At 47.0% G+C, this 18,594-nt stretch overlaps 1 protein-coding gene across 9 annotated transcripts; it reads left to right on the forward strand.

Annotated features, from left to right (window-relative positions):
- Positions 1-454: 454 nt before the first annotated feature.
- Positions 455-18,492, forward strand: LOC107514074. 9 transcript variants are annotated; one of them, XM_036224957.1, is made up of 6 exons: positions 455-540; positions 707-3,207; positions 8,628-8,767; positions 13,965-14,126; positions 14,839-15,065; positions 17,016-18,492. In XM_036224957.1, exons 3-6 carry the CDS (start codon positions 8,636-8,638, stop codon positions 17,038-17,040), a joined length of 546 nt encoding a protein of 181 aa, XP_036080850.1. In that variant the 5' UTR covers positions 455-540; positions 707-3,207; positions 8,628-8,635; the 3' UTR covers positions 17,041-18,492. The 9 variants fall into 9 exon arrangements, 8 of the variants coding, with proteins under 8 accessions (XP_036080850.1, XP_036080849.1, XP_036080851.1 ...); XM_036224956.1 differs by adding an exon at positions 3,976-4,298 and having other exon boundaries at positions 537-3,207; XM_036224958.1 differs by lacking the exons at positions 455-540; positions 707-3,207 and adding exons at positions 3,214-4,080; positions 4,170-4,298.
- Positions 18,493-18,594: the final 102 nt, after the last annotated feature.

Consider the following 18,594-nt stretch of genomic DNA (forward strand, 5'->3'; position numbering starts at 1 on the left):
ATTTGCAAGTGTAGCTGCCTCTCCTCTGGGTGGGTAAAATTAGGAGTGCTATGAATCCCCTCCCCCAGGAGGGCCTCCGGAAGGTGTCAGGGTAAGCACTTTGTAAAAGTAATAGCGATGTTGTTGTTAGATGAATTGAGCACTTAACCGGTCCCAGGCTGTGGGCTAGCAGATGCACATGCGTTCTGTCCTGCGATACCCTGAGGTAGTAAGTTATGGATCTGGGGTAAGAGGGTTATGGAAAAGCATAAAAGCAAAGCAAAAATTCGCCTTGAAAAAAAAATAGAAATTAAAAAAATCAGACACAAGCTTCTTTGAGAAATGAAAAATATGTGATTAAATACAAAAAGAAGGTAGCATGACTGAGAATCAACTGGCTCTGTGTGTTTCCTGAGTGTATGTTTACTTTTTTTTTTTTTTTTTTTGCCCTGGATGTATATTAAGAAGCTCGACTAAAAGAATGAAGCCCAGGGCTGTGTATCTTCTTGGCTGAATCCCAGTCTCCCTGAGGAGCTAGCATCCTGTGTTGTATGGGGCCAGGTATGCTGCGCAAGGATGGGAACCCCACGTTCGCGGTCTCATCTCTCACTAGAGAAGACCCACCATCGCAGCTCCTCACCTCCAAACGCCTTCTGCAAAGTCAGTTCCCCAAGGCCAGGCCTATGGGCTCAACATTTAGCCCTTCTTTCTCTCCTTCATTCTATAGATGCCATCTACGGAAGTCCAGAAACATGGGCCTCAGACTGGCCACCAACACCCAAAAGTAGGAGTTCCCCATCCTTTCATGGGGAACCCTCGACACTTCCTCCACTTGGCCAAGCCTTCACTGTATGACGACCTCCCACTACTGACTAAGGCAGTAGCTCAAAAGGAAAGCCACCATGCTGCCTGATGCTAGATGCTTCACACACATTTAACCCTCTCAACAACCCTCTGCAGCAGGGAATACCTCTTATTGTGCCCACTTTACTGATACAAAATGAGGACCTCAGGTGTCACACTGTTGGCCATGGACACAGAGGTTTTAGTTGTCCAGCACCAGTACTCGTCTCACATGTTCACCACCCTATTTTCTGGCTCTTTGACCTTGAGTAACTTGCTTAACTGAAATCTCAGTCTTAGGTCTGGAAAACATCATGATAATACAGACTCAGTATCCTTGTTGTAAGGGCGAAATGGGAGAGGAGAAATTTGGAGGGCCTGGCATTCAGCAGTAAGCCATCCTCCCAGGGCCCTCATGTGTTGCATCTGGAGCACCAATGCCTGGCAGCGAGCACCCACCTATGAAATGTGAACCAATGAAGTATTTTCTATTTCAAACACAAGCCCATTTTCTTCCCCTTCCTGAAAATTGTGCGTGGTTGCTTGCGATAATCCTCCTAATTACTGATTTTGTTTTTGTCTTGTTTTACAACCAAGCCCTCACTGGCTGGTGTTGTTTTGTGAAGGGAAATCACCTTTTAAACTGCCAAATCCAACTTTCTTTTTAGCCCAGGTGCCCAAGCCCTGGCATTTTCCAAATGGCTTGTTCCTTCAGACCTGGAGGCCTGAGCTGCAGAGCAGGAAAGTGAAACCAGAGCAGGAACTAACTCCTTAAAGTCTTAGTCTGTTTGTCCACCCTTGTCACCTCCATTCCTCCCCACCCCACACAAAAGAATCCCAGATTATCTTCCAGAAGCTGCAAGCAGGGTGAGGTAATAAATGACTGCTTGCCCCATGAGATGGCAGTGAATCATCCCCAGGCATTCCTCAGGGCTGAGGACAAATGTGAAAAGGATTAAAGGTAAAACCGGCTGAGCCGCGTGATAAAGCCTATTGGACATTACTCTACAGGTGACTGAACTGCAGGAATCTGAACTGAAGGCAAGAAGCCCAGCCTCTCTCGGCCTTCCTGCTGGGGCTGTGTGTGTGGCTGCTCATGAGTGGAGTTGGAGGAGACAGGCATGGCCACCATGGGGGCCGAGCAGAAGTGACCACGAGCCAAGCCTTTCTTCATTTGCTTTCACATCTAGGTAGCCCACAGGAGACACCCACTTAAATTCTTTCCCCTACTATTGCAGCAAAGAAGAAAGGCCAGTTTCCACACACGTGTTTCAGAGGATTTCAGAGCATCAGTGTAATATATTTCAAAAAGATGGTAAAGAGAAGAAATTAAGCTTTTTAAAAAAAGAAACGGATATGTCAGCAGTAGTTTCCTGTTAGCTTCTGCATTCTTCAAGTGAAGGCTGTGGAAACCTCTGCTGAGAATTTTCTTCTGACTCCATGACTGTACCTCCCTACCTCATGCTGTCCCTCCCACACACGCCGGAGAATGCACACAGTTACATTTCTATGCTCCAGCCAATAATGTCCCCTTTCTTTAGTCATGCATTAGTTGAAGTTCATAATTGGGCCAATGTAAAGGGAGCCAGGGAAAATGAGTGTGGAAGAAACCTTGGCAGTATGAGAACTGAGGCAGAGGAGATGGTTTCTATTTATCTCTGGGTCCTCAGTGCTTGAAAATAAATCGAAATAAGTCAAGCATTGCCAACTTACTTTACAAATAGGGAGATGGAGCTTCTATGAATAATGACTCATTGCCCTGGTACTTATTAGTCCCATTTTATTAATGTGTAACCTAGACTCAGAGAGGCTGCTTGACTTTCCTATGGTCATGTCGTAAATAATAGAGTCAAAATTCTAACTCAATGGGTTTTTACTTCTGGATTCACAACGGTGTGGACTCTCCTGTGCCAGTGAAGGAGGGAGAGGAACTTCCGGGGCACTAACAGTCTGGTTGGAAGAGCGGCCTGGAGATGGTCGAACTTCGGATTGCATTTGAGTTGCCTATCTACCTGGAGCGGTGGGAGGTGGGAGGGAACATGCTGAGGTCAGAGCTGTGTTTACAAGGAGAGGAAGTGGGGGTTCTGAATGCTAAGCCAAAGATGGATCAACCTGAATTTTGACCTCCACCGTGCATGTCAACAAGACCCTGCTGGGGGGTAGCTGTTGGGGGATTTGATAGGCTGGGCTGTCTCCCCAGAAGAAGGCGCACTGTTCTCCCTGTCCTGCCTCGCCTCCTCTCTCTCCCCCTCCCCTCTCCCTCCCCCTTCCCCTCTCCTCTCCCTTTTTCCTTGCTGGTTCAATTTATTAAATGAACTGGATTTCTCCTGGATCCGAGGCAATCCTGAGCCTAGCAGGAGGGGTTTTCAACTCTCCCATCGAAAGGTATCTGGGTACTGAAGGCTGGAAGCTGTTGTGTCTTTCACCAACGAGGAAATGAATTATGCACTGGAGGAGGCGGTGGAGATGAAATCTCAGTTTCAAGGGTGGGGGTGTGGAGAGAAGAAGGAAAGTGTGCTCAGAGGGAGGGAGTTCCTACAAAGCAGTGCTTTCCTCCCCTCCCACCCCAAAGGCAGAAGAGGAGCCCCGGTGGGAACGGGGGTGGGGTGCAGTAACCAGCAGGCTGGCTAGAAGAAGCCTCTCTAGGAGTATTTATAGAGCTTTATAAGGCTTGCATCGCCATGGTACCCAGGGGCTTAAATTAAACTCCAGCCCAACTGCTTAGAGAGGGGTGGAATGAAATGCGTTTTATCTGTCCACCGCTCCTGGTTCGACGGCTTATTTTCAGAATTTCAGATGAGCAACTTGAGTGAATTTTATAAGATACTAGTAAGAAAGGTGTAGGGTTGGGGCTTGAACCCAAATAACTTGCCTCAACAGAGTGGCTGGGTGGAGTAGTGAAACATACATGGGCAGAAAAAAAAATTTGTGTGAAACTTGGCTCTGTATGTTGGTTGATGTGTGTTTGAGCATGAGACTGTACCTCTCTGAGCCTCGGTTTCCTCGTCTGTCAATTGGAACAATACACACCATACAATACTGCTTGTGCCGACTAAATGAGATGATTGTAAATACAGCGCTATCTTGGCTCCTGAAACAAGAGTTTTTTTGTTTATTTGTTTGTTTTTAAAGCTGGGTCCCTTCCTTTTTCAGCTCTTTATTCATTTATTCAACACGACTCTTGTCTGTGCTCAGGACGCTGAAAGGTTTCTGGTCTTACCGTTTAGTAGAGGACATGTACAATACACAAGTCAGCAGGTGAATAAATAATAGCCTATTGTCATCAATAACGAGAAAGAAATGACAAAATTTTGTAGGCTGGAGATTGGTAGAAAAATCTGTCTTAGACAGGGCCAGAGAGAAGGCCTTTCTGAAGAAATGACATTTCAGCAGAAGAAGTAGCCAGCAACCCGAAGAGGCAAAGGACATGCATTGTAGGCTGAGGGAGCAGCATGGGGCAAGGCCCTGAAGATCTGGTATGTTAACAGACCAAAGAGCCCTGCTCCTATTCCACCGAAAACCATAGGAGGTTGTTTCTGTGGGGGGATCCAAGCTAGGAGGTGGTCGCCCTAAATTCTTGCAAGGTTCCCTGGTCCCAAACATACGGTTTCCTGAACTGTCACTGACACCCTGATCCAGGCTGAACATGCTCCCCAGCCTTGGTTACTCACTGCAGTAGCCTCTAAAGGTCTGAGACAGCCTAGTAAAGTTTGGATGCTTTGCTTACTCTGTTTTTAGTTTTCAGAAGTTTAACTATGTAGTAAACATAATGCAATATACAGAGGGTAGGTATATTATGTAACTGTATGCTTGATATCTATCTAATTTTATCAACCAATTCCACCCCAATATATTTAATTAAAACAATAAAAGATTATATATCATGTTTTAAAAAAAAAGTTGAATTATATGTCTTGGCATGGATTTCTTAGGTTTATCTTGTTTGAAGTTCACTCAGCTTCTTGAATCCCTAGTTTGATGATTCTTCTCAAAGCTAGGAAGTTTTCAGATGTTATTTCTGAGACCTTTTGGAGTTCCACTCTCTTTCTCCTCTATTTCTAGGACTCCTACCTTTGATTACAGTCCCTCAGGTTGCTAGGCCTCTGTTCCTTTTTTTTTTTTTCTTTTTTTGGTCTGTCGTCTCTGTTCGATTAGGTCGTTTCTATTGCTCTATCTCCCAGATCACAGATTCTCTCCTCTACCTCCTCCATTCCGCTCTCAGACCTATCCGCTGAGCTTCCCTTTTCAGTTGGTATATCTTCCGGTTCTAGCACTTCCATTCGGTTCTCCCTTATGTCGTTTATTTATTCTCCGAGGCTCTCTGATTTATTTCGTTTGTGTCCAGTGTGCCGATGGCTGCTCATTGAAGCATTTTTAACATGGCTGCTTTAAAATCTTCACTGGATAATTCTACTAACATCTCTGTCATTTTCGTATTGGCATCTATGGATTGCCTCCCCCTGTCTCCCCCCGCCCCCTGCCTTCGGTTTGAGATCTTTCTGGTTTTTGGTATGACAAATGACTGTTGACGGAAACCGAGACATTTTTCTACTGTTCTGAGACTCTGGATCTTATAAAAACTGGTTTTACCGGGCTTTCTCTGATACCATTCCAGTGGAGGAACCTGGAGTGGGCACAAGGACAGCACCTTGTTACTGTCAGGTAGAGGTGGAAGTCCAACTTCCCACTTCACCTTACTGACACCTGTGCGTGTAGTGGGGGCGGCCCTCATTGGCCTTCTCTGACACCATCTCAGGGGAGTGTTGGGGCGCCTGCTCATCCCGTCCTCTTGAGGGCGCAAGGTTAGGATCTTTACTGCTGGTGTGGGTGAAAATGGGCCACATCTTTTTCTGTGGTATTTAGAACAAGGTGGTTACTGTCTAAAAATTTTCTATTTGCTAGCCTGTCCCTTTCCTGGTCCTTTGCCTAGAGAGAGCAGGCTTTTTGGACATTTTTTAGTCTGTACCCATTGTTTCTGGGTTTTCTGTGTCTCCAGCTCTCCATCTGGGATATGTGAGGCAAAAAGAAAATTTAGGGAACTCACACTTATCATCGTGTCATTCCTCGAGTCCTGAGGTCCCTTAGCCATCTGCCTTCTTTTCTGCACTTTGAGTCTTCTTATGTTTGTTTTTATATACTGTCCCAAGTTCTGGGTTTTACTTAGCGGGAAGAATAGGGAAAACATGGCTACCCCATCGTCCTGGAAGCAGAAAATTCATTGCTTACTCTGAGCCAACAAAACTCAACGTGTCTAAGCTGGTATTCACCCCTTTCCTCAAGCCAACTTCTTATCCTCCTCTACTCTCTTTCTATTTCCATTCATGTTCCCTGAAGTTATGTAGGTAGGAAACTGGGGGTTCTGCCTTCATGGCCTCTTCATATATCACTTTCATCTTTGGGACCTAAGCCCTGGCTCAGGCTCCTTTGTCTGATTCTTGTAACTTTAATGGTGTTAAACTAATCTCATAACTTGTAGTCTCACCGATCTTTCCCATTGCATCTCATAATCTTTCTAAATTAAGTGTCCACAGGTGCATTTTTCAGGGTCAAACTCAAAAATGGTCTGAGAGCAAATACACTTGGGAAATTTTGGCTTTAATAAAGAGATTGCTTTTCCATGAGACTTCCCAGAGCTTTCAGTGTGCCTATACCCATGATGAGTAGCCAAGAAAACAAAACAGAATACAGAATTGTCTGAATTTATTTGACTAAAATATTCTTTTTCTTCCTGAGCCATCTCTGGAATATAATGTCTAAAATAGAGGTTGGCAAACTCTTCTGTAAAGAACCAGATAATAAATATTTTCAGCTTTGCATGCCATTTGGTCTTTGTCAAACTACTCGCCTCTTTCATTGTAGCTGAAAGCAGCCATAGATGATATGTAAACAAATGGGCGTGGCTCTGTGCCAATAAAACTGTATTTACAAAACAGACTACTGGCCTTCAAGTTTTAGTGTATCTGCCTCTGTAATTAAAACATCATTTTAATGACAGAGACCTGGGTGTCTTCCTAGACTTGTTTTCCTTATTTCTATCTACAAGAGCCTTGGATCCTATCTACAAAATAGGTACCTGCTCCCATCTCTCCATCTCCACTTCCACCAGCTGAGATGCAGATCACCAGCACCTGTACCTGTGCAGCCTCCTGACTCAGCTTCCACTTGCCCCATCATTCTGTACAGTGTGCCAGGACATCTGATCATGTTACGCCCCTCAGTGGCACTTCACTGGTCTTAGGTTAAAGTCGCCGAACCTAACCACGTGTTGGAAGGTCCAGTTTGTGCTGGCTGTGGCCCGCCTTTCCAGTGTCGATTTTCTGCCTCCTCCCCTCACACTGCACAGTTGAGTTTATATATGTGGTTTGCACACACGCAACTCTTCTCACCTCTGGACCCGCACACAGGCTAGTTCCCCTATCGAACATGCTCCTCTGTCTCCAACTTGTGAATTCTCCTTCTTCAGCTTCCAGCTTAGATGTGACTTCTTCCCTCACTGTTCAAGGTCAGGTTATAAGTCCCTCCATCTACTTTATCCTTTAGCAATCTCACCTCATCACTTTATTTATTTCTCTCACTCTCTCTCTTTTTTTTTTTTTTTTGTTTGTTTTCTCTCCCAACTAGACTTTAAACCCGGTGAGGGCAGGGTTATTTTTGTTACTTTTTATTTTTCTCACATCTCCATGGCCTAAAACAGGCCTAGCACTGACTCACATAAGCATGTGTTAGAGGACAGGGGCTATACCCTGATCAGGGCCTAGGACTTCCTGACACTACCTTTTTAAAACTATTTTTGCTTCTCGTAGAGAGCAGATGGCATTAATCTGTTGGAATAATTAGGAGCCCATATGTCCCTCTAAGAAATAATTTGCTCATCTGCAGTGAGGAATGAGAATCATGCAGCATTCAAGGGGCCTTTATGGAAGTATTTTTCCTCTTAGCTGGAGTCTAAATGGTCTTTTCCAAAATATTGATTTGAGAACTCTATATCTTTATAGAGCCAGAATCAATGTGTGATTCATGAGTGTATTCTGGATTACTTATCTTTTTTTTTTTTTTTTTTAAAAAAAAAAAAAAGCTACAAAGAACATGCTTGAGACAACTAGGGAAATGTGACTCTGGCATGTGTTGTGGACAGTATTACTGTGTTGATGTTAAGCATCTCGGGAGTGATAGTGGTATCGTAGTTATGGAGGAGATTATCCTGTTCTTAAGAGATATAAGCTGAAGCTGAAGCATTTATGAGTGAAGTGTCATGATATCTACAACTTACTTTCAAATTGTTCAGTAACCATTTGAGCATTTCAGAGGCGGGGAGGGAGAGAATGAAAATGTTAACAACCGGTAAATAATAATAAAAATTGTACTATATTTTATATTTTATTTAACACTCATCTCATTTAGCATGATGTCTGTCATAGAACACAACTGACTGAAAGTTGCCTGATCTGTAACAACAACTACTAGGTTTCCTAAAGATGTGCATTAAATTGCTTAAGATAATCTATTGCCTTCCTGTTGATGAACTTCTGATATTAGACTTTAAATAGCTTTATAATCAAGAAGCCCAGCAAACAGCCATCTCTCTCTGGGTGAGCCAATGACCTGAACTCCAAATGTATTTCACAGAGCTTAGTGTTTTTATAGTGAAAGTATAGAAAATAAACACACAAAAAGATAGGGTAGAAACTTGCCCACTATATTCTAAGTAAAGGAAAAGTAATATGGACTTGGTTGTGACCTTGGGTCACAATTTCTGGCCTGATGCAGAAGGATGGAGACACTCTCTGCTTTATCTTCCTGGACAGCTCCCTGGATGTCCCTGCAAGAGCTGAGCTGCAGGTGGCATGCAGTCCCTCTGATGTCTACCTCACTGTCCAGCTTAAGGACCAAAATCATCTGGAAGGCTGAAGACCTGCACACGCATGGAATGAACGGGGATTCCTGGGTGAGTAAATCCCTTCCTTTGTCTTAGTCTCCTGGTGTCTGAGGTGGTACTTCCTGTGTGTTCACAACTCATTCCAGTCTCAAAACATAAGTAACCCTGCAGATTCAGACCCAAGCCTGCCTGACATTCAAATCCAGGCCACAGAGTGGCTGGTGTGACAGCACCGCTCACCACTCCGGGAAATATAGAAGATTCTATCCACATATGAGATACTGCATATGAGTGCTTAGTAAAGTTCTAGAATAATCTAAATGGAGATTGGTATGAGTTCCAGTAAAGATTACAGAGCAGGTAAATGCTATGCCTGCCTGCTCTCGCAACCACATCGAAATTATAACTATACTACAGAATAGCCATATAGTATAGTATAACTATACCATAGAATTGCCTGAAGTCTAGGTGAACAGAAGTCCTACAACTGGGGGTGCACAGAAGAGGCCACTTAGAGACTGGTAGGAGGGGTGGTGACATGAAACTGGCTGGTTCCACTACCGCATGTGGAGGTCAAGAACTGGGAGAAATCTCTCAGCTGTGGAGGTCCCCTCGGAAGAGTGAGGGGTCCTGGCCCCACATCTGGCTCCCCAGCCCAGGGTTCCAGTGTCAGGAAGAGAAGTCACCATAACTTCTGGCTGTGAAAACCAGCAGAGAGTGTGGCTGAGTGACATGAAGGGCTGAGAGGGAGCTACAGACATTCCTCTTAAAGGGCCCATGCATGGACTTACCACTGAGGGATTCACTCACTGTGAGCCCCAGTGCTGGGTCAGCTTTTCAAAGGGCACCAGGGACACACAGAGAGGAACTGAGTTGTACAGCTTCAGGACAAGGTCTGGAGGGGCAGTTTTCTCCTAGAGAGAAGTGCTGGCAGAGGGCATTGTTCCTTCGTTTAGCCCTCCCTGGCCTGGCTTGCAGACACAGGCAGCCGCCATATCTGAGTCTCCGCAGCTAAGACTGGTCACCCCACCCAGAGCTTTCCTGAGACCCCACCCCTCCCAATGTGCAGGCCCACACAAGCCACTTACAGTGGGTTTTCCACACAAATGGCCTGTCTTGGCTTATGCTGTGAACTTTTCTAAAATCTCCCAAAGGTTTACAAAACCCAAACAAGCAGCAGGTGGCCTCAGCATGCCTCATACCTCTTGCTGAGCACCTCTAAGCCTGGCACTAGCAGTGGCCAGCCTCATTTTGTGGCTTGGCCTCTCGAGGCACTTCTAAGCTCAGTGGTAGACATCTGGAGATTGCCTGGTGGCTCATGCAAGGTGGCCCCAGGTAGGGCATAGGCTGCAGCTGAACTTGGCTGGCTTCGGTCTGAGCTGGAGGACCACCTGGGGTCACATCTGATGACAAAATACTCAAAGGGCAGACAGGACAGGCATCAGAGCCCTGCTAATGCAAATCCGGCTCTGTAGGGTCAGATCCTGCACAACAGCTCCTCTACTGGTCATGGCCAGTCCTCACAACCAATCAGCCCAAGGACCGAACCCTCCCATTGATGAGCAAACAGAATCCAAAGCTCAACTACAAGAAGAAGGCGCACACAACCCATATAAGGGACATAGCTGGAAAACCTGGCTCAGGTGACCAGGGAAGACTGTGCCACTGGGTCCCACAACACACCTACTACATAAGGCCACTCTAGTAACACTGGGAAATACAGCGGCTCTACCTAACATAGAAACAAGCACAGGGAGGCAGCCAAAATAGGGAGACAAAGAAACATGTCCTAAATGAAAGAACAGAACAAATCTCCAGAAAAAGAACTAAACAAAAAGAGAGAAAAAGAATCTACTAGATTCAGCGTTCAAAACACTGGTTTATAAGGCTGCTCAATGATCTCAGTGAGAACTTCAACAAAGATACAGGAAACATGAGAATGGAGATAGAAAACGTATATGAAGAATACAGTATACAGGGAATCGATAGTAGATTACAGGAAGCAGAGGATCGAATCAGCAATTTAGAAGATAAGGTAGCAGAGAATACCCAATCGGAACAGCAGAAAAACAAAAAGAATCTAAAAAATGAGGATAGTTTAAGGGGCTTCAAGTATACCAACACTCACATTGTAGGGGTACCAGAAGGAAGAGGGAAAGAGAGAGCAAAAAATATAAAACTTATCTGGAGAAATAATGATAGAAAACTTCCCTAACCTGGTGAAGGAAACAGACATACAATCCCAGGAAACACAGAGAGTCCCAAACAAGATGAACCCAAAGAGGCCCACACCAAGACACATCATAAATTGATTAAAATGTCAAAGTTTAAAGACAAAGAGAGAATCTTAAAAGCAGCATGAGAAAAGCAGTTAGTTACCTATAAGGGAGCTCCCATAAGACTGTCAGTTGATTTCTCAACAGAAACTTTGCAGGTAGGGAATATTCAAAGTGATGAAAAGCAAGGATCTACGACCAAGATTACTCTACCCAGTAAAGCTATTATTTAGAATCAAAGGATAGATAAAGAGATTCCCAGACAAGAAAAAGCTAAGAAGTTCATCACTGCCAAGCCAGTATTACAGGAAATATTGGAGGAATTTCTTTAAGAAGAAGGAGGAAAAGAGATTTAAAAATATGAATAATAAAATGGCAATAACTGTATATCAACAATTACTTTAAATGAAAATGGATTAAATGCTCCAATCAAAAGGCAAAGGGTAGCTAAATGGATAAGAAAACAAGACCTTTACATCTGCTATCAAAAGAGACTCACTGCAGATCAAAAATAACACACAGACTAAAGGTAATGGGATGAGAAAAGATGTTTCATGGAAAAGGAAATAAACCAAAACCTGGGGTAGCAATACTTACACCAGAAAAATAGACCCTAAAACAAGGGCTGTAACAAGAGACAAAGAAGGACCCAGTTATCCCACTTCTGGATGTTTATCTGAAGAAACCCAAAACACTGCTTTGAAGGGACATGTGAATCTATATGTTCATTGCAGCATTATTTACAATAGTCAAGATATGGAGGCCATCTGGGTGTCCATCAGTAGATGAATGGATAAAGAAGAGGTGGTACGGATATATACGAGGGAATATTACTTGGCCATAAAAAATAATGAAATCTCGCCATTTGTAACATGGATGGACCTAAAGGGTGTTGTTCTGAGTGGAGTAAGTCAGATAGAGAAAGTTAAATGTCATATGTAGAATCTAGAGAACAGGATAAACAGAGAAAGTTAAATGTCATATGCGGAATCTAGAGAACAGGATAAACAAGCTCACAGATACAGAGAGCATTTTGATGGTTGTTAGATTGGGGCGGGGGTGAGGAATGGGTGAAAGAGGGAGGAGATTGAGAGGTACAAATTGGTAATTACAAACTAGTCATGGGGTTACAGAGTATAGCATGGAAGATATAACTATGTGGGATGTCAGATGGGTATTAGATTTATCAGGATGATCACTTCAGAAGTCATAGAAATGTCTAATTACTATGTTGTTTACTTGAAATTAATATAATATTTTACGTCAATTATAATTGAAAAAAATAAAGTATTGCAAAAAATGAAGACTGGGGCTCCTGTTATCCTCAGGGTCTAAGGACGAGGAAGCCCCTCCCCTTGACAGGTGCTCATGCTTAGCTCTAACGTCTCAGAAGAGAAACTAACTTCCAATCAGTAAGTTAACAAGCAGCATGGTGTGCCCTCGGAAGGGGCAAGGTTCACACAGGTGTGCTATCAGGGAGTGCCTAGATTGGGCAGGGAATTACTGGGGGAGGTGGGAGGCAAATTCTGCCTCTAATGGGAACCACTGGCGTGGACACAGTCCGCTGTCTGGAGTTTGCTCAGCAGAGCTCTCCTGTGGGCAGGGGGCCAGGAACTCCCTCCGTCCAGGTGGTGGGAAGCTCTCCACCTGTGAGGCATCCCCCGGAGAAGTGCAAGTGGGGCTCATGTCACAGATGGAGCTTTGGAGGCAGAAAGATGGCAAACAAGCCCAGTGAAGCACCGAGGCAGGAAGGAAGGAAGGTGGTTTGGGAGCTCTGGAGGGTCCTGCAGAGGGGAGTGACAGGTGCTAGACGCCTGATTCTTCACCTTTCCCTTCTTATAGTAAACGTGAGCTGGGCTGAGTTCTTCCTACCTCCACTCGAGGTCCAGGGCCTGGAGTGTGTTCGGGATGGTGGTGTGTTTTGGGCCTGGAGGTAGGGAGAGTGTGTGTATCTGCACGTTCAGATCTCTGTGTAGCCGACAGAGCAGGTGGCTGTTGCCACAGAGGTCCTGTGTGTTGCTAAATCCAACAAGCAGGTGACATTCTTTTGTCTCTCTCCCCTTGCGGCGCCCTTCAACAGGGATGCTGGCCTGGAGATGCCGGCCGCTCTCGCATACACATACACACACTTCATCGTGCTCCTCTCCCTATCCTCGCGCCCCCCTATATATCACTGAAGATGCTCCCCACCCCCACAAGCACGCTGTGTTGCCCCTTTCTTGAGGAAGCACCCTGCGTGGGCTCTCCGCAGGTCCCCAGCATTTCGTCACCTGCGTAAACACCCCCACTGCAGAGAACCATGGTGGGGGCTGTCAGGCCTCCAGGCAGTGGTCCCCACACCACGGTCTCCCGCCACCATCACCACGTGCACTCTCCCTGCTTCCAGGGGGACGGGTAGGGGTGTCTCAGGTTGTGTTTCCCAGGAAAAAGATTCTGCACGTCTCACAGAGCATGTCAGAAACACACGAGGAACACGGCACTGGGCTGCAATGGCTCAGCAGACCCCGTTCGGAGATCTGGAGCTGGGAGCGCCTCGGGGGTCACTCACCACGGCAAGCGGACAGGCCTTTGAGCCCCTGTGTCTGTCCGCCAGTCCCTGGAGGTGGGCTTCCCCTGGGGACTGGTGCGACCTTGCACCAGGAAGCTCCTTTCAGAGAGGGCTCTGTGTGAAGTGTCTGCAGGTGGCATTCCCCACTGGCTGGCCCTGGGGATGGGGAACCTGGGTCCTGTAGAACAGGATCTGCACCCACTGCAGGGGTGGTCCACACTGGCCAGACATGCCCTTAGAATCCGGAAGAATGTAGGGCATGTCCTCTTGCTACTTCTACCATAATTTTATATATATATTTTTAATGGTGCCAGGCCTGAGTTCTTGACTCCTGAGTGTCAAATTGCCCACGTCTGTCAAGTCAATAATAGAGAAAGATTTTAACCCGTGGGTTTTTTTCTTCTCCCGATGGCTTCCCTGACCCCTGTGTCATTGTCCTCAGGATGCTCAGCATACCTCAAGTGCTACAAGAACCAAGACACACCCAAGCAGTGGAGGTTCCAGGAGCAAAAGAAGAAGCCCGCACTCGTGGGCTGCTCCTCGCTGCATAGAGCCCATAGATGCTCCGCCCGCCCGAGGCATGCTCAGTCTCTCTGCTCCTCAGGTAAGTCAGCGAGGGGGAGGCGGGGCAGAGGGGGGACATGGGAAGGCGCGGGGAGAGCAATCAATTCTCCTCCCACGCTTGGCTCATGAGCACAGCTGTGGGGTGGGAGTGTGGAGCCCAGAAGAAGAAGAGCATCAGGGTAGGGACCAGTCCTCAGCTCTGGAACCCCTGGTTGGGGGCTGTGCCTTGGATGAACATAGATAGGCAAGTACCTATAAATGTCTCCTTAGGCAGAACTGACCTGCCCACCTAGAGGGTTGGAGTCTAAGAGAGATGAGGGAGAAGGTGGGGGAAGAGAACGCACTAGAACGATTCAGAGCTGAGGACAATTTTCCCTCCCCAGAGGACATCTGACAATGTCTGGAGACATTTTCAGTTGTCACAACAGGCAGGGGATGGCATCTAGTGGGTGGAGAGAAGGATGCTGCTAAACACCCTGCAACACACGGGACAGCCCCCCAACAGAGCCACCCGACCCCACGGTTCTGCCCAGAGACAGGTTCTGCAGGCTGGTGTTGGAACGAAGCTTCCCGCCTTCCCAGAGGAAGGGAAAGGCCTGTGGTGTCCCCAGCGGGGTGGGCAAGAGCCTTGGCGGGAAGCCCCAAGGGTCTGGGTGCCTTTTTGGCGAATAACGTTGTTTGTGTACATGTCCCTGTCCTTCCCGAATCCCCGTCAAAGCCGAAGTAACCGCCCCCCCCATCCCCGCCCCCAGGTCCCCGGGGGTGCTGCCCGGTTCTCTCTCCAGCACTCCCTGTTGCAGGGCCACTGTTTATTGGCTCCTTGGTGCTCCCCACTACGCTGCTTCTGGATGGCTGCTTTATTCACCCTTGGGTTCCCAGCACCCGGCTTGGTCTACCAGCGTTATTGGTTGACAGAATGGACACATGCGCGGTTTTGGCGAATGTCATATCGGCAGTGGACACGTTTTTGTCTGGACAGGTATCTTCCTTGGGGAAGCCCTCCCCCACTTTCCTTTCTTTGTAGCCCTGGGAGGTCTGACGAGATTTGAGCCAATTGAAAGTCTTTTGTGAGTTGAAGAGAGGGTCTCTCTGCCATTTCCATGGGGGTAACAAGGGGGTAGGTTTGGGGCAGCTAGCAATCACCTTTCCCTCCCCTGGAGAAAGCCTACCTGGGGGGTAAAGCCACATCCCAAGGGAAGCAGAACTGGATGGAGGTGGGGCACAGGCATTCTCTGAGCACCTGGATCTAACCATGTCTGAAGTCAGTCATGCCTTTGGACTTCCAAGTTTTTGCTTTGAGTTGGGGTTCTGTCACTTACTACCTTAAGTCTCCTCATCTATAGAGCCATGCCACCTGGGGATAGTGCCAGCTTGTGTTCATCTTCTACTCCAGCCTCCTACATGATAGGTATTCATATGGTTTGGCTTACAATGAGGCCGATGTCTTCTGGCCAGTGACTCTTGTCTTACTTAAGAATAAAATCTGTGTGTTCATGACTGAGGTAACACTAAGATAAGGGGCTGTTGGGGGAGTGGACTGGGATTGGAAATAATTAATGGGTTAGTAGACTGAGATCAGGAGAGGAATTTCCAGCTACCTAAGAGAGGCCTGTTCTGTTGTGTGACTTCAAGGTGGTCACTTTCTCGCTCTAAGCCTCAGTTTCTCATCTGCTTCTGTTATCAAGTGGATGTGAAGTTCGAATAGAAACAGTTAATTTGGGCAAAGGGTTTTATGGATGTATAAGTTTAAGGAACCTCTGGAATTGGCTCCCTGGGCAGACTCGTGCTTCTCAGTCTCCAGCTGCCTAACACCTTTCCTACACAGCCTAGGGCGCCCAAACCAAGTCCAGGAAGATTATGTGGGAAAGGCTGCCACCTGGTGGTCAATTGCAAAACCACCATTTATAAGGAGGACACAATGGCTTAGGAAGCGGGGCTTAGGGAAAGGTGAAGTGAGTCTCTGCCGCGAGACCCCAGCTGGAGCAGCCTTGCTTTGAAAGGGCTGCCTCCAAGACAGAGAGCCAGTTCTGGGCATTGGAGGGAGGGTGTGGGCTGCCCGGCTGCCCCCGGATGGAAGGTGGAGCTTGGGCGTGGGCATGGTGGATCAGAAGCTTCTTGGAAAGCCCTGACTCAGGCCCATCAGAGGACCCCTGAAGGTAAGCCTCGGTTAGACTTCTCCTTGAGCCTTCTCCCAAGGTGTTGGTCCTTTCTCCTGGGTGGGCTGGGGTGGGGAGAAGTGATGTTGGAGAAAGACCCCAGATCCTGCCCTCAGTGTCCCACTCTGTATCGACACTGTCCCCAACTCCGCGGGAGTTACAGGACCTCGTTCTCCCTTCCCAAATCTAACCCCGTGTGAGGAAATTTCCGTCTGTCCCCATGGCCCGCCTCCGTTCAGGCCCTGCCCTGGGCAGTCACGGTCAGGCTGTGGCAGTCTCCCAGGCTCTGCTCTTTCTGCCCCTTCTCGCTCTCCTTTGATAACTGAAGGATTTTCTAATCAGAGTTCTGCCCACTCGGTTTACTTCCATCTCCTCCTCTATAGTCCAAAGCACTGGTCCCTTTTGGTACCGAGGACCAGTGCTCTTACAAAATCTAATGCCTGATGATCTGAGGTGGGGCTGAGGTGGTGATGCTGGCCCCGGGGAGCGGCTGCAGATACAGATGAAGCTTCACTCTCTCACCGCCCGCTGTGCTGCCCAGTTGCTAACAGGCCACGGACCGGTACTGGTCTGCGGCCCGGGGATGGGGGACCCCTGGTCCAAAGTACCTTTATCTCAGGTCAATGGCCACCAGCTTCTTTTTCTCACATATACAACCACATCAGCAACCCTACTTGTTCTTCACACGGCATTCAGAGCGCTTGTTTATGAAATTAAAACTGACTCCCTCTTGTTTCCAATTTAAAAACTGCAGTCTTAATTTAAATTTTTAGGCTTCCAGACAAGATGGCGGAATAGGTAAACGCTGTGCCTGCCTCCTCTCATAACCACATCGACATTACAACTACAGAACAAGCATCATTGAGAACCACCTGAAGTCTAGCTGAACAGAAGTCCTATAACTAAGGACATAGCGCAGAAGCCACGCTGAGACTGGTAGGAGGACATGGCACGGGCTGGTCCCATACCCACCTGTGGCGGTTAAAAACTGGGAGGGATATCTCAGCTGTTGAGGTCCCCCTGAGCAGCGACGGGTCCCAGACGCACACCAGGTTCCCCAGCCCAGGGTTCCAGCGCCGAGGAGACAAGTCCCCACGACTTCTGGCTGTCGTAACAGCAGAGGTTGTGCCTCACAGAGACGGAAGGCGCGCCTCTTAAAGCGCCTGCGCACGGACTTACCGCTGACGGACTCGCTCGCTCTGCGCTCCGGTGCTGGTGACGCAGCTCGAAAGGCGCCAGAGACACACGGGGAGGAACTGAAAAGTCCTGGCTTCAGGGGCTGGAGGGACAGCTTTCCCTCAGACAAAAAAAAATGCTGGCAGAGGGCACCGCTCCTTTGCTGAGCCGCACCCACCCGGCTTGCGGACCAGGCGCTGCCACGCACGAGGCGCCCCGGACGTTGCGTGCGTGCGTGCGCCCGGACGTTGGGCGGGGCGGGGCCTCGGGGAAGCGCCAGGGCGGCAGGGCGCGCAGCTGTGTTAGCTCGTTCGGGAACACTGAGATACCTCTAGCAAGATCTGCTCTGGAGGCTCGAAATGCCAGCCCAGCCCTGTGTCGTGGCAGCTCCCCTTTTCTCCAGCAGCTTTTACCATTTCCTCACCCCAAAGCATTTCCACAGAAGGCCAGTGTCCACAGGAGTTTTAGAGACTTTATTTATGTATAAACCATTTAAACACTTTGCCATAAATTATCTTTGCCTGTCCCTAGTCTTTGCTTAGCAGCAAATTAAAATTAATATAAAAACTCGATGAACAATTCATACATGTATATTACAAAAAATTTCCTGTACCAAAGTTCTTATTAGACATTTTTTTTGTTTTTTTTTTAAACTTTTTTTTTGTTGTTTTTGTAGGTTTTCTTTTTTTCATTTTTTAAATTTTCTCTCCTCGCGGTGACTGTCATGTGATTGTCTCAGTTTCTGGACCAAACAAACACACTAATAATTTTAAATCTGAAACAGTGATTGTGCCTTGAGGCTATGTATGTACAGGGTGATCTGAAGTGGTGCCCGTTAGTAAAAGAGTGTCACAATGCCACACCTCTACTGCAACTGATACCCACAAACTACGGAATCTAAACGGACTACACCCTGTAACTGCGTATTACTGTCCACAATGGAATCTTCAAAGACAAAAGAGTATGAAATTTATCTGTAGTGATTATAGCCACCATTTTGAATTAAATTTTACACTCTGCGCTCAAATAAATCAGCTCGGGCCAGACTAAGTTGGGACCCGGGAGTTAAGTGCTCAACGGTATTATTTCACTTTGACTTTTGATGAATTTCCTTTTTGTTTTTCCCCTCGTGTTTTTATTATTATTATTTTTTTTCTTTAAAAAGTTTTCCAGTGC

This window comes from Rousettus aegyptiacus, unplaced genomic scaffold (genome assembly GCF_014176215.1).
Source record: "Rousettus aegyptiacus isolate mRouAeg1 unplaced genomic scaffold, mRouAeg1.p scaffold_m13_p_7, whole genome shotgun sequence".
NCBI lineage: Eukaryota > Metazoa > Chordata > Mammalia > Chiroptera > Pteropodidae > Rousettus > Rousettus aegyptiacus.